This window comes from Phyllopteryx taeniolatus, chromosome 2 (assembly GCF_024500385.1).
Source record: "Phyllopteryx taeniolatus isolate TA_2022b chromosome 2, UOR_Ptae_1.2, whole genome shotgun sequence".
Taxonomy (NCBI): Eukaryota; Metazoa; Chordata; class Actinopteri; order Syngnathiformes; family Syngnathidae; genus Phyllopteryx; species Phyllopteryx taeniolatus.
The window spans coordinates 19,465,831-19,488,632 of NC_084503.1; the positions used below are offsets into that span (position 1 = coordinate 19,465,831).

The following is a 22,802-nucleotide window of genomic DNA, read 5'->3' on the forward strand; positions in this document are numbered from 1 at the left end:
CATCAACTTAGAATTTTATGGCTGCAACACGTTCCAAAAAAGCTGGGACAGGGTCATGTTTACCACTGTGTTACATCACCTTTTTTTTTTTTTTAACAACATTCAATAAACGTTTGGGAACTGAGGACACTAATTGTTGAGAATACCTTTGAGAGAGAAAAACAGTCACTGAGCAATAAAAGGTTACCACTAATGTGGTCATGTCGGTACAATTTTTATTTTTTGACAATAGTGCAAAATGATGCAGAGCCTCTAGCAATTTAGAGCAGTTTGAAATGACTAATAGAACAAGTCTGGTGCCGTGACATTATAGCATAATTTCTCTTTGCTTGTTAATTTCTTTAATCAGCTGGTTTCTAGCGCAATTATACAGGACTCTATCCCCACTTTGATATGCATCCTCTTTAGCCTGGCGAAGTTGCTTAAGTTTGGCAGTGAACCACAGCGTGTTGTTATTGAAGGTGCGAAATGACTTTATTGGTATACACACCTCTTCAGCAGATGATAGAGGATGTAACAGCGTCTGTATATTCATCCAGGCTGCCAGTTGAATTTACAAAGACACTCCAGTCTGTGCAGTCTAAATAGCTTTGAAGTTCTATCTTTGCTTCATTGGTCCACTTCTTCACTGTTTTCACCGTTGGCGTCGCGCATTTAAGTTGTTGCTTATATATGAGGGGCCGTTAGGGACATTATTCAGGATTAGCTCTCACACTTAACTATTCAAATGCTTTCACACACACACAAACTACTGGAAGGCTCTCATAAGGACTACCCAAACACTCTCATACACACGAGTCTTGCTCTCATTAACACTACTCAAATGCTCTCATTTACGCAAGTCAAATGCTCTCATTTACACTAGTCAAATGCTCTCATTGACACTAGTCAAATGCTCTCATTGACACGACTCGTATGCTCTCATTGACACTACTCAAATGCTCTCATTGACACTACTCAAATGCTCTCATACACACACGTCTTGCTAGTCTGTTCACGTGTCAATGCTCATGTGGGAGGGGTAAGCCCCCCATCTTGAAGCCACAATGTCAAACTTTAGAGTGCATCATAGACACAATATTAAATACATTAATCAGGAGTTACAGGAACTCAACATAGTTATTATAACCGATTAGAATTAATTTGAGGTATAGAGTAAAGGCAAATTACCACCATCATTTATAGAAACTTTTGGGTGCGCATTCTACATGGGTAGAAAACTTCTTGATTGCTGGCGTCAACATAGAACATATTCTATCGGGACAAAAATACTTGTGGCACGCCTTAAAATCAAGGAGTGTCTAAACCTTTTATTTCAGAATTCAAATCAATTCTTCATTTTAAGTTCAACAATTCTATGCTTCCAACTTTGAGGTAACCGCTTCAATGGACAAAAAGCCTGACAGACGCATACTTAAAAATGTTGTGTCTTGTCTCCCCTTTGTAGTAAAAGCTGTCTTAGAAGCATTATATTTTTCATTTCCTAGTGGCTAGCCCATCTGACTCACAGTTCTGACGTCCTGGGTTTTAATCCTGTGGAGTTCTCTGGGTACTCCAGCTTGTTCACACATTTGAAAAACATGCATGTTAGGTCAATTGAAGACTACAAATTGTCCGCAGATGTAAAGGGTTATTAATGTTACCTTTCCTGTTGGCTGGTGACCAGTACAGGGTGTGTCCGGCCTCTCACTCAAAGTCAGCTCGGCTAGGCTGTAGCTCCCCTGCGACCCTAATGAAGAAAAGTAGTATAGAAAATGAATGGACGGATAATGTCCAGGTGTACAAATACTTATGTCCACCACTTCTAAACTAGTTTACTGTATATAACTGCCCATTAATTTAACGTGCCTGTGATCAAGTGATGTTGAAAAGAAAACGCTCTTGTTTTTGTGTTGCAGGCCTGAGCCCACTAATTTCTTAATCAAAAACAACGCTTCCGTGAGTGCCGTGGACAAAGTGAACAGGAACACTCCCCTTCACTGTGCCGTGCTGGCGGGCAATGTCGACGCTACATATGTCCTGCTGGAGGCTGGAGCCAGCTTGGATCTAGAAAACATGAATGTGAGCCTTACACAAAAACTCATGTACTGTACAGTAAACCCTCTGTTGGCCGAGGTTAGAGACCAAGCCCAGACGGGAATAGCAAACATTTTCCATTAATGGACGCTCCGCTAAAAATGTTTCAATTGCCCATATTTGTATTTTAAATGCTAACCATACCCCAAAATATCAACACAAACCACAAAATTATAAACTCATTTTACATTACCTTTAAAAATAAATTGCTTACTGATTATTTGATGTTGAAAAAATTCAGGGTTAGGCTCGATTAAAAAAAATATATAGCAAAATAAATCTAATTAATTTGAGGCTTTCTAATTAATTAATCTAGCTTAATCACATTTTAATTCTATACCAATATTTGTACTGAAAAGCAACATTTTTCAATTTGAACGGATTTTACTGGACGACTCAATCAAATAATTGACACAGATGGGAATTTTTACACTCGAGAAATGGATTTAATTGCATTTTAATGCAAAACAGTAGAAAAACAAATCTAATGTAATATATATAATATAACATAATAAAATATCCCTAGCCAAAATTGAAGTTAAAGTGCCATTTTAGGACAGTTTTTCCGAATAGTATTGCCTTTAAATGGTTTCTGCGTGGCAGTTGAAAGGTTTGATCACATGCCTATCCAGGTGCATCTCAATAAATTAGAATTAGCAAACTTCATATATTCTGTAGTTCCATTCAAAAACATAGTGATTCACGACACAGAGTAAACTATTTTATGATTTTATCTGGAATAATTTTGTTGATTTTAGTTAACAGCTAATGAAAATCCGCATTTTAACATCTCCAAGAAATTAGAATATTACATAAGAAACAATAAAAAATATTTTAATATGGGAATGAGTTTGGAATTGGCCTTCCTAAAAGTATTGTGTTGAATCAATCTGTATTATTTTTTAGTTTCACGCTTCGAATTGCAATGCAGAAATACAATGAACTCTCCTACAGTATTGTTGAGGTGCACTTGTATGTAGCACATTTTTATTTTGTGCTTGCTGTTACAAGCTTTCCAGATACAAAGACTTGATACACCAGAGCTAAGCAATGTGGGTACAGCAGGCAGTAGGTGGCGCTATGTTTTCATGGAGTACAATTTCTATACAGTACATTGAAAATGAATAAATAACAAAAAAACTTACCCATGAAGTTCCCTTATTGTGCTTGTAAAGCTTGCAGCACAACATACAGGAATCCTTGTTTGCTTTTCCTGCAGTTCACAAACATGGAATGCGCTGACGCTTTGTCTCCATCCCCAACTTTGTGTCGCAGTCTGCGCCATAGGCGAGCAGCTCAAACAGTTTGCACAAAACCACACTTATCAAGGCTTCCATCAGATAGTTTTTTTTTAATGACGTTTGCTTCACATCAGTCCTAGCAACACTGTTTCATCCAGTTCCTCAATTTTAGTATTCGACGAAGCCGAACTCTGACGTGCATGAGTGTAATCGGCGTACAAGCAAGTCGTGCGCACTTACAAATGTTCCGTGTTGTTTGGAACACAAAATGCATTAATTTTAAACGAATTAATTGGTTTGTAATTCATGACTCTTAATTAATTCGCACCACGAGAAAAAATACAATAGCGTGCTAGGATGATAGTATGTCATCTCACTTACAAGTCAAACAAAATACCTTACAATTCCTAATAGCCATTTCATTACATTTTTGAGTTTTTAGATATTGTTAATTTTTAAATACAACCCCAATTCCAATGAAGTTGGGACGTTGTGTTAAACATAAATAAAAACAGAATACAATGATTTGCAAATCATGTTCAACCTATATTTAATTGAATACACTACAAAGACAAGATATTTGATGTTCAAACTGATAAACTTTATTGTTTTTAGCAAATAATCATTAATTTTGAATTTTATAGCTGCAACACATTCCAAAAAAGCTGGGACAGCGTCATGTTTACCACTGTGTTACATCACCTTTTGTTTTAACAACATTCAATAAACATTTGGGAACTGAGGACACTAATTGTTGAAGCTTTGTAGGTGGAATTCTTTCCCATTCTTGCTTCATGTACAGTCCGGGGTCTCCGTTGTCGTATTTTACCTTGCCTTCACAGATGTGTAAGTTACTACCCATGCCATTGGCACTAACACTGCCCCATACCATCACAGATGGCCTTTGAACTGTGCGTCCATAACAGTCCGGATGGTTCTTTTCCTCTTTGGCCCGGACACGACATCCACAATTTCCAAAAACAGTTTGAAATGTGGACTCGTCGGACCACAGAACACTTTTCCACTTTACATCAGTCCATCTTAGACGCCGGCGGCGTTTCTGGATGTTGTTGATAAATGGCTTTTACTTTGCATAGTAGAGTTTCAAGTTGCACTTACGGATGTAGCGCCGAACTGTATTTATTGACATTGGTTTTCTGAAGTGTTCCTGAGCCCATGTGGTTTACACATTGATGTCGGTTTTTGATGCAGTGCCGCCTGAGGGATCGAAGGTCACAGCATTCAATGTTGGTTTTCGGCCTTGCCACTTACATGCAGTGATTTCTCCAGATTCTCTGAACCTTTTGATGATGATATGGACCGTAGATGATGAAATCCCTAAATTGCTTGCAATTGTACGTTGAGGAACATTGTGAACAAGTGCGTGAGAAAATAGTCGAACAGTTTAAGGACAAAGAGGTGAACCTCGCCCCATCTTTGCTTGTGAATGACTGAGCAATTCAGGGAAGCTCTTTTTATACCAGTCATGGCACCCACCTGTTTCCAATTAGCCTGCTCACCTGTGGGATGTTCCAAGCATCTGTTTGATGAGCATTCCTCAACTTTCTCAGTCTTTTTTGCCCCGTGTTCCAGCTTTTTTGGAACGTGTTGCAGCCATACAATTCTAAATTAATGATTATTTGCTAAAAACAATAGTTTATCAGTTTGAACATTAAATATCTTGTCTTTGTAGTGTATTTAATTAAATATAGGTTGAACACGGGTTGCAAATCAGTGTATTCTGTTTTTATTTATGTTTAACACAATGTCCCAACTTCATTGGAATTGGGCTTGTACATTATGTGTGTTGCAATCTTCCAGCACTGCCATTAGCGATTAAGACCTTTCGCTACGTCAACTTAAGAAGTTTACTTCCCTGCTTTCTCTGCCGTTAACACCACAAGGAACATGACTTAACTGTTAGACCATGACCGGAATCTTCCATCATGCTGCTGTTGGCTGTCTAGCTGGCAGGCTATCAAATGGTGGCCATCACCTCCACGAAGATGGTGCCTTAGAAGGAGCAGGCCATTTGTGCAGCATCTTAGGACCTTATAGAAAGCACAAAAATATGCGGATAGACATGATTCGGTTTGTTTTCCAGCGAATGGTTTTACTTGCCAGAAAAAAATGCCAATATGTCTAGGTTTATTATATACAAAACAGTGGTTCATTGGTAGTCAAAGGGCTCATCTGCATCTTACTTTCAACAGAAGTTTACTTTGTGAAAGTGAAAGCAAATACTGAAGCAACAGTTTTTGAAATTTCATATTAATGTTCCCTTTCCTGTACCCACCTCAGGGCCACACACCTCTCGAGCTAGCCCACCAGGTGCACAGCCCCCTACTTATCTACATGCTCAATCAAGTCAAGCAGGAGAGGATTCGCGCCAACTCGCGCTGTTTACGAATTGTCACCAAATACAAAGTACGTAACCTCTTAAGAAGAACCAGATCTTTCAAACAAACAGTACCATTGCTCTGTCCTTTCACATGCATCACATCTTTATCATGTCATTTTTGCTTTGTTTTATTTGTAGGTGTTTCTGCAGTTTTTACTCTCCACTGCCATGTTTGGCTGTTTGGCTGGCATATTGGATATGAAATCAGACTCCTGGTTGCTCAAAGGGATCCTGCTAGTATGCGTGGTTGGTGCAGTCAGTTTGGCTACAAGGTTCAGACCTACTTTCTCATAAAGTATTTATACCAGTTGTCCATAAAGTCTATTTACAATTTGACACATTTATTACAAAAGCAAATAAATACCTGTGGAAATTATTGCAAAATGAGGAGTGTACCGTATATTGCATTTTTGGTTTGGCTCCATAAGTTTCTTGTTCCATGCACAAATTGACTGCATGGCGGTGGATGTCTTCCATACTTAGTTTCGTTGAGTCGCATGTCTGATTTTGTTTCAATAAACCATATTACACATTGTGCTTTTTCATCAACAGTGTGCCTGAAATACACAAATGCAATGTGATTAAAATCTTTGCTAACCACTGAGTACGTTGATCAAAATTGGCTATCTTATCAATTACTCTTGTAATTGTTTTTTTTTAATTGGCAAGAAGCTGTGGAACCCTGTATTTAAAGAGGAAAGTATGTACAGTACCTGTATGTGGTAGTAGTTATTTATTTGTGTTTCACCAGGAATTTCCCTAGTGCAGTGTTTAAGTCACTCCTACCAGCTACAACTCTTATGGCCTCTATCTTCTGGATGGTTGTCACTTGGTGCTTCTGGTTCCTGCCAGATATCCTTTGGTTGAAGGAGTGTTTACAGGTGCAATAGAATTCATGACGGATTCACTGGGTTTCAAGAGTTAGTACCCTTCCAAATCAAATGTGTTTGCACTAATATCTAGTGTACCAGCCATTGTGCTCCTGATTCTATTCCAGTTTTACAATTTAGATTTTAGCCTCCTGTGCTGATGGAATTTTTCTTAACATTTGAGTCCACATGGTCACAGCACCACAGTCCAGGTTCTTTTCACACTCAATGCCACAGCTCTGCTCTACTACTACCTCCGTGCCTGCAGGACTGACCCTGGCTTTGTCAAGGCAACTGAAGAAGAGAAAAACATGGTGAGTGTCTTATTTGTTGATGATGCTGTCGTCACTGGAACATGTTAGGAACAACAGTATTGTTTGTTTGCATCTACAGAATGTGTTGTTGTTGGCTGAGGCTGGCTGCCTGGACCCCAGTATATTCTGCACTTCCTGCATGGTGAGATTTCAAGCAAAAGAGCTGAATCGCAGAAGCAGTATATTATGATAAGAGTCTGTAACTGTTGTCGATACTCGAATCTCTCTCAGATAAAGAAACCGGTTAGAGCCAGCCACTGCCAGAGATGTGATGCCTGTGTAGCGAAGCAGGACCATCATTCTGTTTGGACCAACACCTGCATTGGTAGAGCACACTTCTGTCTTCTTGGACCTGAGTCTTTTTTCAAATCGAAGGCTATTGTGCTGACCTGCCTCCTTGTATCGCCTCTGCGCTCTTGACTAGGGGCAGACAAACTTTTGTGATTGCATTTGATTTTTAAAACAGACAGGTGGGCCATTGAATTCGTAGATGAGGATAAAATGTTCAAATGTGTATGTAAAATAGTTTACCTGTATCTTAATAATGCCCTGCATCTACAGTGGGTACGGAAAGTTTTCAGACCTCCTTAAATTTTTCACTCTGTTATATTGCAGCCATCTGTTAAAATCATGTAAGTTCATTTTTTTCCTCATTAATGTACACACAGCACCCCATATTGACAGAAAAAAAGTGTAATTGTTGAAATTAATGCTGATTTATTGAAAAAAAAAAAAGAATTATCACACAGCCATAAGTATTCCGACCCTTTGCTGTGATACTCATACAGAAATCTGAGAATATTTACTGCCGAGAGGCTGAAATCAGAGGTTTTGGACAATTTTAAGTTAAACAATATTTGACTCTGGTGATCCATTTCTTCTGATAATCCTTAAAATGGTTCTGCACCTTCATTGGAGTCCAGCTGTGTTTGATTATACTGATTGGACTTGATTAGGAAAGCCACACACCTGTCTATATAAGACCTTACAGCTCACAGTGCATGTCAGAGCAAATGAGAATCATGAGGTCAAAGGAACTGCCTGAAGAGCTCAGAGACAGAATTGTGGCAAGGCACAGATCTGGCCATGGTTACAAAAAAAATTCTGCTGCACTTAAGGTTCCTAAGAGCACAGTGACCTCCATAATCTTTAAATGGAAGACGTTTGGGACGATCAGAACCCTTCCAAGAGCTGGCCGTCCGGCCAAACTGAGCAATCGGGGGAGAAGAGCCTTGGTGAGATAGGTAAAGAAGAACCCAAAGATCACTGTGGCTGAGCTCCAGAGATGCATTCGGCAGATGGGAGAAAGTTCTAGAAAGTCAACCATCACTGCAGCCCTCCACCAGTCGGGGCTTTATGGCAGAGTGGCCCGACGCAAGGATCTCCTCAGTGCAAGACACATGAAAGCCCGCATGGAGTTTGCTAAAAAACACCTGAAGGACTCCAAGATGGTGAGAAATAAGATTCTCTGGTCTGGTGACACCAAGATAGACATTGTTGGTCTTAATTCTAAGTGGCATGTATGAAGAAAACCAGGCACTGCTCATCACCTGTCCAATACAGTCCCAACAGTGAACCATGGTGGTGGCAGCATCATGCTGAGGGGGTGTTTTTCAGCTGCAGGGACAGGGAGACTGGTTGCAATCGAAGAAAATATGAATGCGGGAAAGTACAGGGATATCCTAGAAGAAAACCTCCTCCAGAGTGCTCAGAACCTCAGACTGGGCCGAAGGTTCCCCTTCCAACAAGACAATGACCCGAAGCACACAGCTAAAATAACGAAGGAATGGCTTCAGAACAACTCCGTGACTGTTCTTGAATGGCCCAGCCAGAGCCCCGACATAAACCCAATTGAGCATCTCTGGAGAGACCTGAAAATGGCTACCCACCAACGTTCACCATCCAACCTGACAGAACTGCAGAGGATCTGCAAGGATGAATGGCAGAGGATCCCCAAATCCAGGTGTGAAAAACTGCATCATTCCCAAATGAATTTCAGTTTTTCCTTTTTAATAAATATGCAAAAATATCAACAATTCCGTTTTTGTTTTCTGTCAATATGGGGTGGCGTGTGTACATGTGAAAAAAAATGTAACTTAAATTATTTTAGCAAATATTTTGGCTGCAATATAACAAAGAGTGCAATATAACAAAGTGTGAAAGATTTAAGGGGGTCTGAATACTTTCCGTACCCACTGAAGATGGCTCTGGCTTCCCCCTTCAGGCTGGACAGAGATAAAGAGATGACTGAGAAACAATATTTATGTATACGCTGGTGCAAGACAGTGGTTGTTAGGGAAAAGTTGTGCAATGCTGACATTGAATTATTGGCAATCTCACCCCTTCAATCTTCCCAGGGGATTTCCTCAAATTTGCCTGAATTGAGTTGACATCCATCCGAAGGCTAAAGTTTGAAAGTTTTAAATGTTTTGCTCTGTTGCAGGTGCCAGGAACCATCTTTACTTCGTCCTCTTCCTGCTCTCCCTCTTGCTAATGGGTGTCTGGATGTTCTACGGTTGTGTTATGTGTGAGTCATTGCACAGATGACACAATCGCAATGTCACACTTAAGCCGTCTTGTGTCCGGCAGTACAGTTCACTTTTTTTGTTCCCATTGTCAACAGTTTTTGGAAAGGCATACCATTTACTGACCCGTTTTGCAACTATTGGGTATCAACCACAAACACCCAGGGTAAAGCTTAACTACATCAAACCATCCATCCATTTTCCATACCGCTTATCCTCACTCGGGTCGCGGGCGTGCTGGGGCCTACTTCGGGCGAGAGGCGGGGAACACCCTGAACTGGTCGCCAGCCAATCGCAGGGCACAACCATTCTCACTCACATTCACACCTAAGGGCAATTTAGAGTCTTCAATCAACCTACCATGCATGTTTTTAGGATGTGGGAGGAAATCTCAATATATTTTGCAATATTGTGATTGCAGTGTGGTGTGCGATTTTTCGTGGGGGTGTGGGGAGGAGTTTATCTTCAACATTATTCACTAAACACAAGAAATGAATTATTATATAATATGACCAACACAATATTGGATCCAGCCAGCAAATAACTCTTTCCTGCAGGCCAGGCCTAAATGTTATGAGGAATTGATAGGAATAACAAATCTTAAAATTTACTATTGAATCGTAAAAAGAAAAACCTTCCATCACAGTAGAATATTGACTTATTGCTTTAACTTCATGCCTTGTAAAAATTTAATACTGTATAATGATGCTCTTGTCAGTAGCGGTAGCACTGCTGTCAGTGTAGGTCGAGTATAGCGAAAGTGGTGAGTGACAAGTTTCATCACCAAGACGTAAATATAAAAGCGGTAAAAATCGTAAACAATATTAAATGTTAATTAATGGTCTTATCAATTGCAGTAAAAATGTTCAGAGGATTCACTTATGTAATAATCCGCAAGAAGGATCTTAAGGACTTTATCTAGTTCAGGAAATGGGAGAATTTTCTCAAATAATTTTTTTTTTGTTGAGGATAAACATGAACATTAAGCTGTCAGATAATTGTAACAGATTTCAAACGCAGGTCTAAATTACAAAACGGGGAGAGGGGCATGAGTATCTTTGCCTTGGGCCCCCAAATGACTAGCTACGGCCCTTCTTCGAGCCAGTGCCGCCGCTCGGCATGACAGCCAAACTTGTATTTGGGGCTCGTGCATTGACGAAGAAGGCAGCTTGCTCTCTGCGAGAACTAATGTAAATTGCAGGACACATCGACCATCAACACTTCAAACATACATCCCGGTAATAAATATATACGCTTCAATTCTGCGGCAAGCAGCATTGGTTCTTATCTTCCCCAATGCTCCACTCCTCGCAGCTGCAAAAGCCCATAAGCCTAACTGCTTATAGCCAGCAGTGGTTGGATGGCGGATTGAAGCATTTTATGAAGCGGGAGAAAAACTAAACCATTTACAACGTTGATACACGACAGAATGAGCGCCTTCACTAACTTTTATCCGGAAGGGCTTTTGACGCAGGCGATTTTGATTCGCCAGCGTGGCTAACCTGGGCAATATTTGCGTCGCCACATCTTGTTTCAGTCAGCCATTGACGAGGTGGCGAACGGGCAGCGTGAAGCCTCAGTAATAGGGACCAAGCCCTGCTGCAAATATTGGGGGATTTAAAAAAAGTACAGTGGTGCCTTGAGAGATGAGTTTAGTTCGTTTCATGACCATCCTGACATATTTCCCCATTAAAATTAATTCATTCCAATCCCCCCAAAACACCACTTTTTAATTTTTTTTAAAAAAAAAGACAAGTAGCAGTATATTGTAAAATAGTCATAAAAACATAATAGAAGAGAATGTAAAGATATTAACTGGTTTTATGAAGTGTGTTTCGGCAAATCTCTTTCTGACAGAATAATTAAGAAATCAAACTAGTCTCGATTGGCTTTTTTATCACAAGGAGATATTTACAGCTATTCACAGAAAGGAAGTGGGTGAGAGAGAGGGGGAGTGTGGAGGGGGGGGGGGGGGGGGCATAGAAGCATTCTACAGGCAGCAAGGTCTCTCTCTGAAGTCCAAGAGGTTAAACACACAGTTCTAAGAAGGGAGTTCTTTCAGTAACTTTCCACAAGAGGAGAGATTCACACACATCCCAGCCAGCTGCAACCTTATCAAGAGATTCAGATAAAACAATAGTTTGCTGTTCTTAGCAAGGCTACACATCTTAGAGAAGTTACATCAGTTATGGAACAATAAAATAATACACAATAAAATAATTTATTATACTCTATAAAGGTTTATGTAAGTAATTTTGTCAATTCAAGTGTAATCAAGCCAATTCAATCACCGGACCTTAACCCAATAGAGCATGTATTTTATCTCCTGAAGAGGAGATTGAAGGGAGAAACCCCCAGAAACAAACGAACTGAACGAGGCTGCAATAAATGCCTGGAAAAGCATTTTAAATGAAGAATGGCAGTCTGGTGAAGTCAATGGGCCGCAGGCTTGCTGCAGTTATTTGAAGTAAGGGTTATGCCACCAAATATTAAATGTTATTCACTTTAAGTAAATTTAATAATGTCTGTTCTTTTGGAGGGGACCGTATACAACAACCTATAATCTCCAAACAGTTTACTAACATTTCAAACTCATTTTACATTACCCTTAAAAATACATTTACAAATTATTTGATTTTGAAAAAATGCAATGGAAGTACGCATGTAAATGCACATGCAACAAAGACTCTCACAACTTCTACACATAGCCCCTTCCCGACATGCAAAGCTTGTCGCTTAGTCGAGCTTTATTGCTTCAACATACTTCCTTGACACCAATGTACTACTTTGCTATTCGACAGGGCTAGGCCGCCATCTTGTGGCACCTAAGATCGTTTCAAAAAGAGCACAAACCCACCAATAGGAGAGGTTTTCAGCGAATAGCTGGAGAAGCAGAAGGTGTATTTGTTGACTGTGAATATGATTAGGATTACTGTATCAGCAAGTTTATGATGGGCACAAATTGCCTTTGTTTCCAGACTGGTCAACACATTGCATGCTGCACTATGAGCAGCAGGGTCTGGTGGGAGTAGCCTTTGCCGTGGTGGACTGCTCTCCATGGTTGCTGTGCGTCTTCTTGGTGGCCTTGTACCACACCTGCTGGTCCAGCTTCATCCTGCTCCTGCAGCTCTACCAGGTGAGGTGATTGTCAGTGTCAAAGTGTCATCACAGAAATCGATCCTCTGCAATTTATGTTGGTTTGTCTCGTTTGGTCCAGATCGCCTTTCTTGGACTGACCACAGCCGAGAGGATGAGCCTGATGATGCACGCAAGAAAACACAGACAATCCTTGTCCTTGTCCCACAATCCATACAAGTGAGTTGTCACTATTCACTGATTTTGACCTCATGGTGGTTTTGAGCTTGTGTCCATAAATACATGCCGTCTCTCGATAGTTTGGGCGTCGTTAGGAACCTGGTGTCCTTCTTCCAGCTGCGATGCTGCGGCCTCTTCAAACCGGCCATCATCGACTGGACGCAGCAGTTCCCGCCAGGCTGTGACCAGCGCTTGTTCAGACACACGGACATGGTGTGATGCTCAGGGGAGACCTTACCAGTGGCTTTGGACCAAAATGCACAGTGCATTTATTTTTCTAAATGCTCTAAAGGCTCATTGTCAAGTGAAACCACTCCAGTAGATTGGGGGGGGTGATTTTTAATTTTAAAAAGAAACGTGCTGATAGTTTTACTTTTTGTACAGCCTGCTGCTGCCTTTTGACCTGTGGAAGTCAAACAAATCACTTGCAAATGTATTGCAGACATGTAAAATTGTTATTGACATTTTGGGCTCTATAGTCGTAGACTGCGCAACATGTGCCATAGCGCAAATGGTGCGCATCCTGATATTCGTGCCGGCGCAAGGCTCGCTCCACGTGTTTCCCAATTTGACAGACTGGTCTGCGCCCAGCTGGGCAATTATTATTATCATCATTTTATTTGTTTTAAATCCCACCTACTGCCTGGTACACCGCGAAGGGGTTTGGGGACGTGGCGGGTGGAAACGATCGTTTGAGGGGATATAAATGGGGACTGGGGACACATTTAAGTCGCCAGTGATTTATTAATTTTTTTCCCACCACCTCCTTCTGTATTAAGGGAATACCGCCAACATTCAATGCTGCAGTCTCACATGGGTCGCTGAGTCCTCGTTCACATATATGATGTCACCATATGCGAGAATACACCGTGTGCAGAATTATTAGGCAAGTATTTTCACCATATCATGACTTTTAGGCATATTTCGTAGTTCCCAGCTGGGAAAAACTTGAATACTTAATGGATTTAAGCACAGCAGGTCCTGTGCTTAATGGATTTAAGCACAGCAGGTGCTGTGTAATGAGTGTGGGTGTGGCCTCAGGAGATCACCCTATATAAAGGTTTGCATAATTATAGGCAGCTTTTCTTTAGTCAAAAGGGGCCCAAAAAATGATTTAACTGACTGAAAAGTAAAAAAGGATCAAGTGTCACGGGGGGATGGAGCATGTGTGATCACAGAACCACCACCTTTTTCAGCGAAGAGTCAACAGGGTTGCAAGAAATGTGATGAGAGAAAAGAACACATTAACGGCCAAGGATTTGAGAGGAATCAAGCATATAGCTACCAGGAAGCCGTTATCTTCATTTTCTGGCATATTTCAGAACTGCAACTTACCTGGAATACATCAAAGTACATGATGATCAGTTTTTAGAAACATGGTGAAGGCAAGAAAATCTGAAAAAGGACGACCACCGAACAAGACACAAGCTGAAGCCTCTCGACTAGGCCAAGAAATATCTGAAGACAGATTTCTCAAAGGTTTTATATACTGATGAAATGAGAGTGACTCTTGATGGATCAGACGGATGGGCCTGTGGCCGGATCACTGACGGGCACAGAGCTCCGCTTTGACTGGAAGTGGAGGTAGGATACTGGTATGGTATGATATTATTAAAGATGAGCTGGTTGGACCTTTCCAGGCTCAAGATGTGCTCAGGATGAACTCCCAAACATATACTGTCAGTTTTTAGAAGACACTTTTGTCAGATAGTGTTAGAGAAAGAAGTCTGCATCTTTCAAAAAGGCATCCAAGTGCTGCTCTGCGTGGCTGGACACCAAAGGCACCCCTTCCTCACCTGACCTGAACCCAATTGAGAACTTGGGCAGTCCTTAAACAGGAGATATACAGTATACAGTGAAGGAAAACAGTACCCCTCTCGGAACAGTATCTGGAAGGCTGTGGTTTCTGCTGCACAAAAACCAAGAAACTAACACAATCCATGGATGCAAGACTTATCACCATTGAAAATAAACATGGCTACATTGATAGATAGATAATATAGCAGTTTCTATCCATTTCTATTGGAAAGTTTTGAGTTGTTTATAATTCTCACGCATGAAAATAAAGTGAAATGTGTTAAACGAGAATAAAAATGTGAGATGGGAAAATGTTTTTCATTTAGTTGCTTAATAATTCTGCACACCAATAGTTGCCTAATTTCTTACAGATTGAAATTCTCCTAAGAAAGCCTCAACTTCAATTTTACTTTCTTAAACATTATTGCTTGAGATTTATTAACCTTTTAGAATAACCTAAAGCACTGTGGTTGGTGATTAATAAAAATAATCCTCAAAAATGACTTTCTTAATAATTATGCACACTGTATTTGCGCTGCTTTTAAAGAAATTGAACAACCGGCTTTGACTGGAGAGGATTGAAGTATGCCCACAGCAGCGCAGACGTTCCATTTTAAATGCGCTAGGGGTACGCCGGTCCACGAAAGTAGCAAAATCTAGCGCGCCTCTTTGCAGAATGAGCAGACAGATACACTAAGTCTGCGCGTGAGTTTGATCAGACGCGTTTCATTCATAAATATGTGAACGGTGGACATCAAACCCTCTGAATCGTTGCAGAAAGCAGTTAATTGAAGACATAATTATTAGCCCATTTTATTTATTTAAGTCACCCAACTGGCAAGCACACATGCACAAACAAACAACCGTGGATATGGATTCATTCCAAAGACACACTGTATTTATATTGCACGTGGTTAGTATATCTGTTGGATTTATCTTACCCAACATTATAATAGACACAAAAGGAATGAAGACGCTGGTTTCTTTTTCTCATGAGGAGGGTGTATGGGAGATTGTTCAGATCACAGCCTCTCAACACGCTCTAAACAATCCCCCCCCCCCTCGCTCCTGTATTTATTTGAAATAGGAGGGATTTACAAATCATAATGTTCTAAGCAATAAGACACAACACAAAATATTTGATAATAAGAGGGTTTTTCCCAGACATAGTATTCTAAGTAATAAGACACAACACATAATATTGAACCAACACCTGTCACGACCCGACCACATCCGATCACGTCCTTGGTCCAGGCGCCCTTCCATCGGATGATGCTGAGTCTTCTTTTTGAAGGCGAGACATCTAAAATTGTCCATTATACTAATGCAAGCTAAGCAAATAAATGATAACTTCTACAATTTATCTAACAATATCACCAGCTCATCCTGTATTTGATAACATTGTCTTTTGCCTCAGGTAACAATGGCACGGATCGCTCTCTCCATGCATGCGTGACCTTCATTGCGCCTCATTTAAAGGAAATAAATGAATAGGCCGCTTGCTTTGAATAAATAAAGTCAGACAGCCCCCGTTTCGAAATACGCCGACTGCGTGATTAGGACAACTCAGTCTAACCTATCCCCTCGCAGAGATGTGCAGCGCACCGCGCGGGTTATGCGCCAGTCAGGACAATAGAGCCCTTGAGTTTATTCACACGTCAAGCTTATTTTTTAACCGTGCTCCCTGAAAGTAAAGATATTTCTACGTGCTAAGTCTTGTTTTGTAAGAATGGCATGCGTTTCATAATGAAAAGCCACTATGATACTTAAATAAAGCAATTTGTGTATTCTTAGTCAGATGTGTGGATATTTGTGGAATTCTGAAGGCCTGCAAGACTGTCAAACTTTGGCCAACTGTCTTTACAAAAACATCCACGTTCAGCTACTCATACACTCATTGTTTGACAACAATACATTGTTTACATACACATTTTCCTTTCAATCTACTGTTAATATGCTTTGTGTGCGGCCTTCGCCCACTCCTTCTATATTGTGTCACATCTGTCAACTTTGACGCAAAAGCAGACATGGGTATGTGCTCTTTTTATTATTCCTGTTGTTTACCCGTTTAGTATCGTTTAGTTGCGTTAAATTTCTTTTGGTATCCTTTTCTGTATGATCCATTGAATGGAAAATCTGTACCTAATTAAGTGACCACTGGGGTTTCATTACACATGCCATCTTTTCATCTTCTAGCTCTAAACCACTGCAACTCTCCACAAACTCCACTTGAAAGTTCCAGCAAGACTTTTTGGCTAAAGTCAACTGGGATAAACTCGAGCTCACCTACGACCTAGTGAGGACGACTACTATAGAAAATGGATAGACAGAAGTTTTGGTACAAATATGGTTTATTACAAACATAAACCAGAGCAAAGTAAGTGACTCCATGGATAATTGTTAATGCTTCATGACTTCCAAGCAGTGTTCACTCTCGTTCCTCCAACATGGCGGCATTCCCCAGTCCAAATCCTTTTGGCCCAAAGTTTTTGGCATAGCAAACTGAGGAGATAAGTGTTCCTGCCTGTTGAAGTTTTTATTTCAGAGTGCAACATTTTGAGATGTTTGAACACCTTTTACCTTTACAGTAGATCTCTCCATCCTTGTCAGTCACTGTGGTCGACTCCAGACTTTTACCGCACATAGCGCAGCGGAAGCAGGTTTTATGCCAAGGCTGCAGACATTTAGACATTATTATACAGTACGTACACTATAATGTCCTTTTTTTTTTTTCTTTTACACAAATAGCTAGTGATGGCAACTGACCTACAAATCATTCAAATCAATGTGTATCATTTGGCATACAAAACAAATAGGAAAAACATACCTGATGAGAACCAATAGAATATGATGTTCAGCGGACACACTCGGCGAGATATTAGTCGGCTGTATTTTTTAAATGAATGGCTGCACGGTCTTTACCTTCCCTGCTCCCATCACTTTCTCTGCTGCATAGACAGCTTTGGAGCAGCGAGGGCAGCGGTCGGAGCCTCCGAACTTCTGGGAAAACTTGTTGGAAGTGGAATTTGTGGAGGATTGCCGTGGTTTAGAGCTAGAAAAGATGGCACGTGTCATGTGGCTAATAAAGTCTTATCCATCCATTTTCTGCAGCGCTTGTCCTCGTTAGAGATGCGATTCGAGATGGAGCCTGATGACTAAATTGTTCATCAGTGTGAACGGGAATGTTTGTTTGTCTATACTGTATGTGCCCTGCAATTGGCTGGTGACCAGTCATGGGTGTAGTCTGCCTCTCCGCCAAAGTCAACTGGGATAGGCCCCAGCTCACCTGGAAAGGTAATGACAACATGCAGTATAGCTATAGAAAATGGATGGATGTTTCTCTACCTTGCATTGGTGTAGAACTAATTTCCATTATCCTGACAGGTGTGTCTCATACTTCTTTTCTTGCATTCAACTCACACAGTTTCATGCAAGGGACCAAATCTACACAATAATAAACATCGTTAAGTTAATACCGTTGGTGCTGCTCAAAATTGAGTATTACTATTATTGTGAAGGCAGAATTGTATCTTTTTTTATTCTGTGAGTGCATGCGGCTGACAGTTTAATTTTCTTAATGTAGTGTGATCATACTCATCAGGCTGCACGTTGACATGCTGTCCAACAGGATCAGAGCTCAGAGCTCCAGCCCCTTGCCCGTATCCGTAACCTTTTGGCCCGTATTTTTTGCCGTAGCAAGATTTGCAGTAGATCTCGGACTCGTGCGCGGCTACCGTGGTGCTGTCCAGCCCTTTTCTGCAGCTCTCTGTGCAGAGAAAACAGATGCGCTGTGAGGACAAAAGTATCGAGTTATCTGGCCATTTCACCATCAGGAATTAGAAATAGAAAATATGGCATCTCGCTAGGCAGCACAGTAGTGCACAAGGCACCTCACAGTCGCGAGGTCCTGGGTTCAGTCTGGGCTCGGGGCCTTCCTGTGTGGATTTTGCATTTCCTCCCTGCCCCTGCGTGGCTTTTCTCCAGGTACACCGTTTTCCTTCCAGACTCCAAAAACACGCATGTTAGGTTAATTGAAAACTGAATTGTCCTTAGGTGTGAATATGAGTGTTAGTGCTTGTGTACTTGTGCCCTGTGAGTGGCTGGCTGGTAACCAGTTCAGGGTGAACCTCGCGTGTCACCCAAGGTCAGGTATGAGTGACTCCAGCTCATCCACGAGTCCCGACCCTAATGAAGAGTATGTCTTGTGATTTTGATGTCATTTTCAGTACAGCGAGAGGCAGACTTTCACCCTGGACTAGATGCCAGCTAATTGCAGGGCGCATACTGTATAGACAAACACAGACAAACAACCATTCACACTCACATTCAGACCTAAGGACAATTTAGTGTCTTCAATGAACCTCATAACATGCATGGGAGAACATGCCAACTCCACACAGGCAGGCCGGAGTGGAGACTCAAACCCAGAACCACAGAACTACGAGGCAGATGTGCTGAGCTCCCTCTCATCCGCCATGCTGCCATCCAAAGTATTTAACGGTCCAAAAATAGTGTGGTTATATGAAGAATTCAAATTTAGGAAGAAATAATAGTGTATTGCACCCATTTGAATCATGCTTAACTGTTAAAGCAGTGTGACTGCGTGTGGACGAGGTGTCACACTGGAGTGGAGTGACGGTTAAACAAAGCCAGCACCTAGCTGGTTTTATCAGTCAGCAGAGCCATTACGCATACTTCGATGTGTTGTGTTGCTATTCATAGCAAGAGATGCAAGTGCGAGGTGAAGCTTGGAGAAAAGACGAACACTGAGCAGAGAGAGGGACGAGCTTATCTTGGAGGCCTTCAGATGTCCCAGTGGAACAAACTAGTCATCACACAGTCTGCGGCTGCAACCCAATCGCGTGCGTACAAACAAATATAGTGAAGTGTATGAGGACTGGACAGCTGCAGCTGGTAAGGTGACTTCCAAACATGGCAGCATCATGACACTAGTAACTTTTTTTTTTTTTTAATATGTTTGACATTCAGAATTTCTGATGAGGTTAGTGAGCGAGAGGGAAGACAAAAGGGTTCTTACTGCACATGAAGCAGGTTTTATGGAAGCTTCTCCCATTACACTGCATCTCCTCTGCATGGTAGACGGTCTTCTCACAGGCTGCACACTTTGCACCGCCTCCCCAGTTTGGCATCTTTGTCAAAAACACATTCATGAAACATGAGAAATGTCATTCGACTCTTTTGGATTGTTTGTGTGGCTGTGGTTCGAGTCTAAATGGGACTTTGTTAAAGATACACATACACTGCACGGGCAAAAGTATTTGGAAAAAGTCCGGCCACTTTTCTGGGAAGACTTTCGACAAGGTTTTGGTCTGTGGCTCACAAAGTGGCTGTGCTCACATTCTCCTCCCAAATGTGTTTGCGGGCCTTGAGGTCAGGGCTCTCATCCAACCACGCCTTTATGGAGCTTGCTTTGTGCGCTGGGGAACGGTCATGCTGGAATAGAAAAGGGCCTACCCCAAAACTGTCCCCACAATGTTAGAAGGGATGTTCGAAACCACTCTATTTTTTCTTTTTTCTTTTTAAAGACCGATACCAGTACGAGTATTCACTCCACCACTAGTACTTTTGACGCATAAAATGTCAACAGAATGACAGATAATTGTGAACAAATACTTTTCTTTCTTTCTGACGCACATGATGATTCGCCAGGGTGTCAAACCGCCGCAGTGTTGCACCAACTTTGCCTTCAGTATCGGAGGCTGGTATTGACGAGTACCTGATACCTCGAAAAGGGGTTGGTGTCGGCGCTCACCCATCCCTGTTTAGAAGGGTTAGTCCAAAAAGTCAGGTTCATACGGGCTCTGCCTTTGACTTATTAAAAAGTGCGAACCAGTGGTGTGCCATAAGGGCCTTCAGAGCCATCTCTGCTGGCCTACACACTATCAAAAGCACTGACCTACAATTCCAACTTAATCATTAATTATTTATAATATAATAATATATATATATATATATATATATATATATATATATATATATACATATAAATTTATTTCCAACAGTCTTTTGTCTTCATTTCATAGCATCCGTGCATGAGCTTTGATCAGCTTCTAGTCCTGTACAGTGCTTTATATGTAGGTTTCTTTTTTGTCCAATCAGATTTCAGCTTCTATGTGTTGCCATGTAAATGTAATCTGGCCGAGGCCTTCAGAAGTGCTGACCAATCTAACCAATCAGATTTTACATTCACCAGTCTGTGCCTTCATGCATGCTGAGTCACGTTGGTATTTTTCCCGTCCTATGATTGGTTGAGCTAAATATGTGCGTGAGAATTGATTTACTAAAGAGGACGATTTTAGACATGATTAAAAATTCATTTTCAAGGCCACTTTTAAAAAAACAAAACAAACAAACAAAAAATTTGTGGAGCTTGGTCAACCAACATATTACAGCCAGGCTTGTTTTCAACCCAGAAAAGGATTTTGGAGGCACTTTCAGAGCAGCATGTCTGAGCTATCTTACAACCCCAATCCCAATGAAGTTGGGACGTTGTGTTAAACATAAATAAAAACCGAATACAATGATTTGCAAATCATGTTCAACCTATATTGAATTGAATACACTACAAAGACAAGATATTTAATGTTCAAACTGATCAACTTTAATGCTTTTAGAAAATAATCATTAACTTGGAATTTTATGGCTGCAACACGTTCCAAAAAAGCTGGGACAGGTGGCCAAAAAGACTGAGAAAGTTGAGGAATGCTCATCAAACACCTGTTTGGAACATCCCACAGGTGAACAGGCTAATTGGGAACAGGTGGGTGCCGTGATTGGTTCTGTCGTGTCTTCTAACTGTTTATCCAATCAACAAGTAACCGAATATCCAAGTATTGTGAATGTCTTAAATGTAATGCCAGGTTTCCAGAAAACGGACACTGACTTTCAGTGGGCAGAGAAAAACAGCCATTTTTTATCTTTTTATTTTATTTACTTATTAAAACCAGTTTGGACAGGATCGATATCTAACAAAAGACTTGAATGTCCCCGAAAGGACTTCTCCCGATGAATAGCCTCTCTACAGGATGTCTGCTCATATCAGTGCATGTCCAGTACCTCACAGCTATGGTATGACATTCCATGAATAGAAACTCGATTGAAACATTTATACTGTACAGAAGCCAAGATGTCGATATTAAAAACAATAAGTGATTGGTCGGGTTGTTGTATAAAGTAAATCAGAGCTTACCTTGATTCACGTCTGTGTGCTTCTATCCCACAGTGGCATTGTGTGATCCAGGCTGGCTTAAGTAAAGTCCATCTCGCCATCAGCGGTGACGCTTCAATGAAAGTATCCCCCTAAAATAACTTGTGACTGAGCCATGCCCTCTGACCCTTCATCACAGGCTGAGTGAGGCCTTGACTGTCAGCCATGCAAACATTTGTTGCGGACTTACACAGCGCCACGGGAGCGGGCATACACAGCTGCATGCAGGGTCGGGGATTACCTACACAATAAACTGTGGACATCCACCGTTTGAATATGACCGTCCGTTATCGCACTGCTATTTCAACACCAGACGCATTTAATGAATTGAAGTTTATTCATCAGAACGGGAAACAGGATAACCAAACCGAGTTGTTTGAATGACGTTAGTTAGCGTGGGAGAGCTTTTTGACAACTGTCATCAATAATTTTATAATAGTGCTTGTCCTCAGTATGGTCACGGGTGAAATGGCGCCTATCCAAGCTGGGTGAATGCAGTGCACCCTGGACCGGTCACCAGCCAGTTGCAGGGCGCCTACAGTATAGACGAGCACCCATTCACACCTATGGTCAATTTAGAATCTTCAATTAACTTGACATGCATGTTTTTTGGAATGTCAGAACAACCCAAAAGAAACCATGCAAACTCCAAACAGGAGGGCCAGAGCCAAATTTCGGATACAAGGTCATCTCGACTGTGAGGCCCTAACCAGATTATAGTTGTGTCAAACTCATTTTTTCATCGGCCACATTGTTGCTACTGTTTTCCTCAACATAGTATCACATCTACACAACAAATTGATCAATAACTAGTTTTGAAATCAAGAAGCCAAGTATAATAGTTCGTCAATTGTTCAAGTTACTGTAAAGAGAGGTTTATGAGTTTGGTTTAAGAGAGTTAATGACTCGGACAATGTACAGGGACATCTCAATTAATTAGTAGTGCCACAAGCTTAACTTAGTTAGGTAGCTCAATTTTGATTATAGCCCACAGCAAACAAAAAAACCCAAATTCACCATCGCTAGAAACTAAAAT

At 41.1% G+C, this 22,802-nt stretch overlaps 2 protein-coding genes across 2 annotated transcripts in view; one reads left to right on the forward strand and one right to left on the reverse strand.

Annotated features, from left to right (window-relative positions):
• The window catches only part of zdhhc13 (zinc finger DHHC-type palmitoyltransferase 13), a 30,902-nt gene extending 14,571 nt beyond the window's left edge, over positions 1-16,331 (forward strand). The window contains exons 7-17 of the mRNA XM_061764430.1: positions 1,899-2,061; positions 5,619-5,744; positions 5,857-5,990; positions 6,470-6,570; positions 6,777-6,901; positions 6,981-7,043; positions 7,133-7,226; positions 9,345-9,428; positions 12,405-12,562; positions 12,644-12,741; positions 12,822-16,331. Of these exons, the coding sequence (XP_061620414.1) occupies positions 1,899-2,061; positions 5,619-5,744; positions 5,857-5,990; positions 6,470-6,570; positions 6,777-6,901; positions 6,981-7,043; positions 7,133-7,226; positions 9,345-9,428; positions 12,405-12,562; positions 12,644-12,741; positions 12,822-12,960 (1,285 nt within the window). The 3' untranslated portion in view covers positions 12,961-16,331. The remainder of the gene's footprint in view (positions 1-1,898; positions 2,062-5,618; positions 5,745-5,856; positions 5,991-6,469; positions 6,571-6,776; positions 6,902-6,980; positions 7,044-7,132; positions 7,227-9,344; positions 9,429-12,404; positions 12,563-12,643; positions 12,742-12,821) is intronic.
• A 540-nt stretch (positions 16,332-16,871) lies between these two features.
• On the reverse strand, positions 16,872-21,886 carry csrp3 (cysteine and glycine-rich protein 3 (cardiac LIM protein)). The gene is made up of 6 exons (XM_061764416.1): positions 21,749-21,886; positions 19,577-19,688; positions 18,133-18,304; positions 17,461-17,590; positions 17,119-17,212; positions 16,872-17,040 (listed from the first exon to the last, which is right to left on the reverse strand). The coding sequence occupies exons 2-6, from the start codon at positions 19,686-19,688 to the stop codon at positions 16,967-16,969; spliced, it is 582 nt and encodes a 193-aa protein (XP_061620400.1). The 5' UTR covers positions 21,749-21,886; the 3' UTR covers positions 16,872-16,966.
• Between the last annotated feature and the right edge of the window lie 916 nt (positions 21,887-22,802).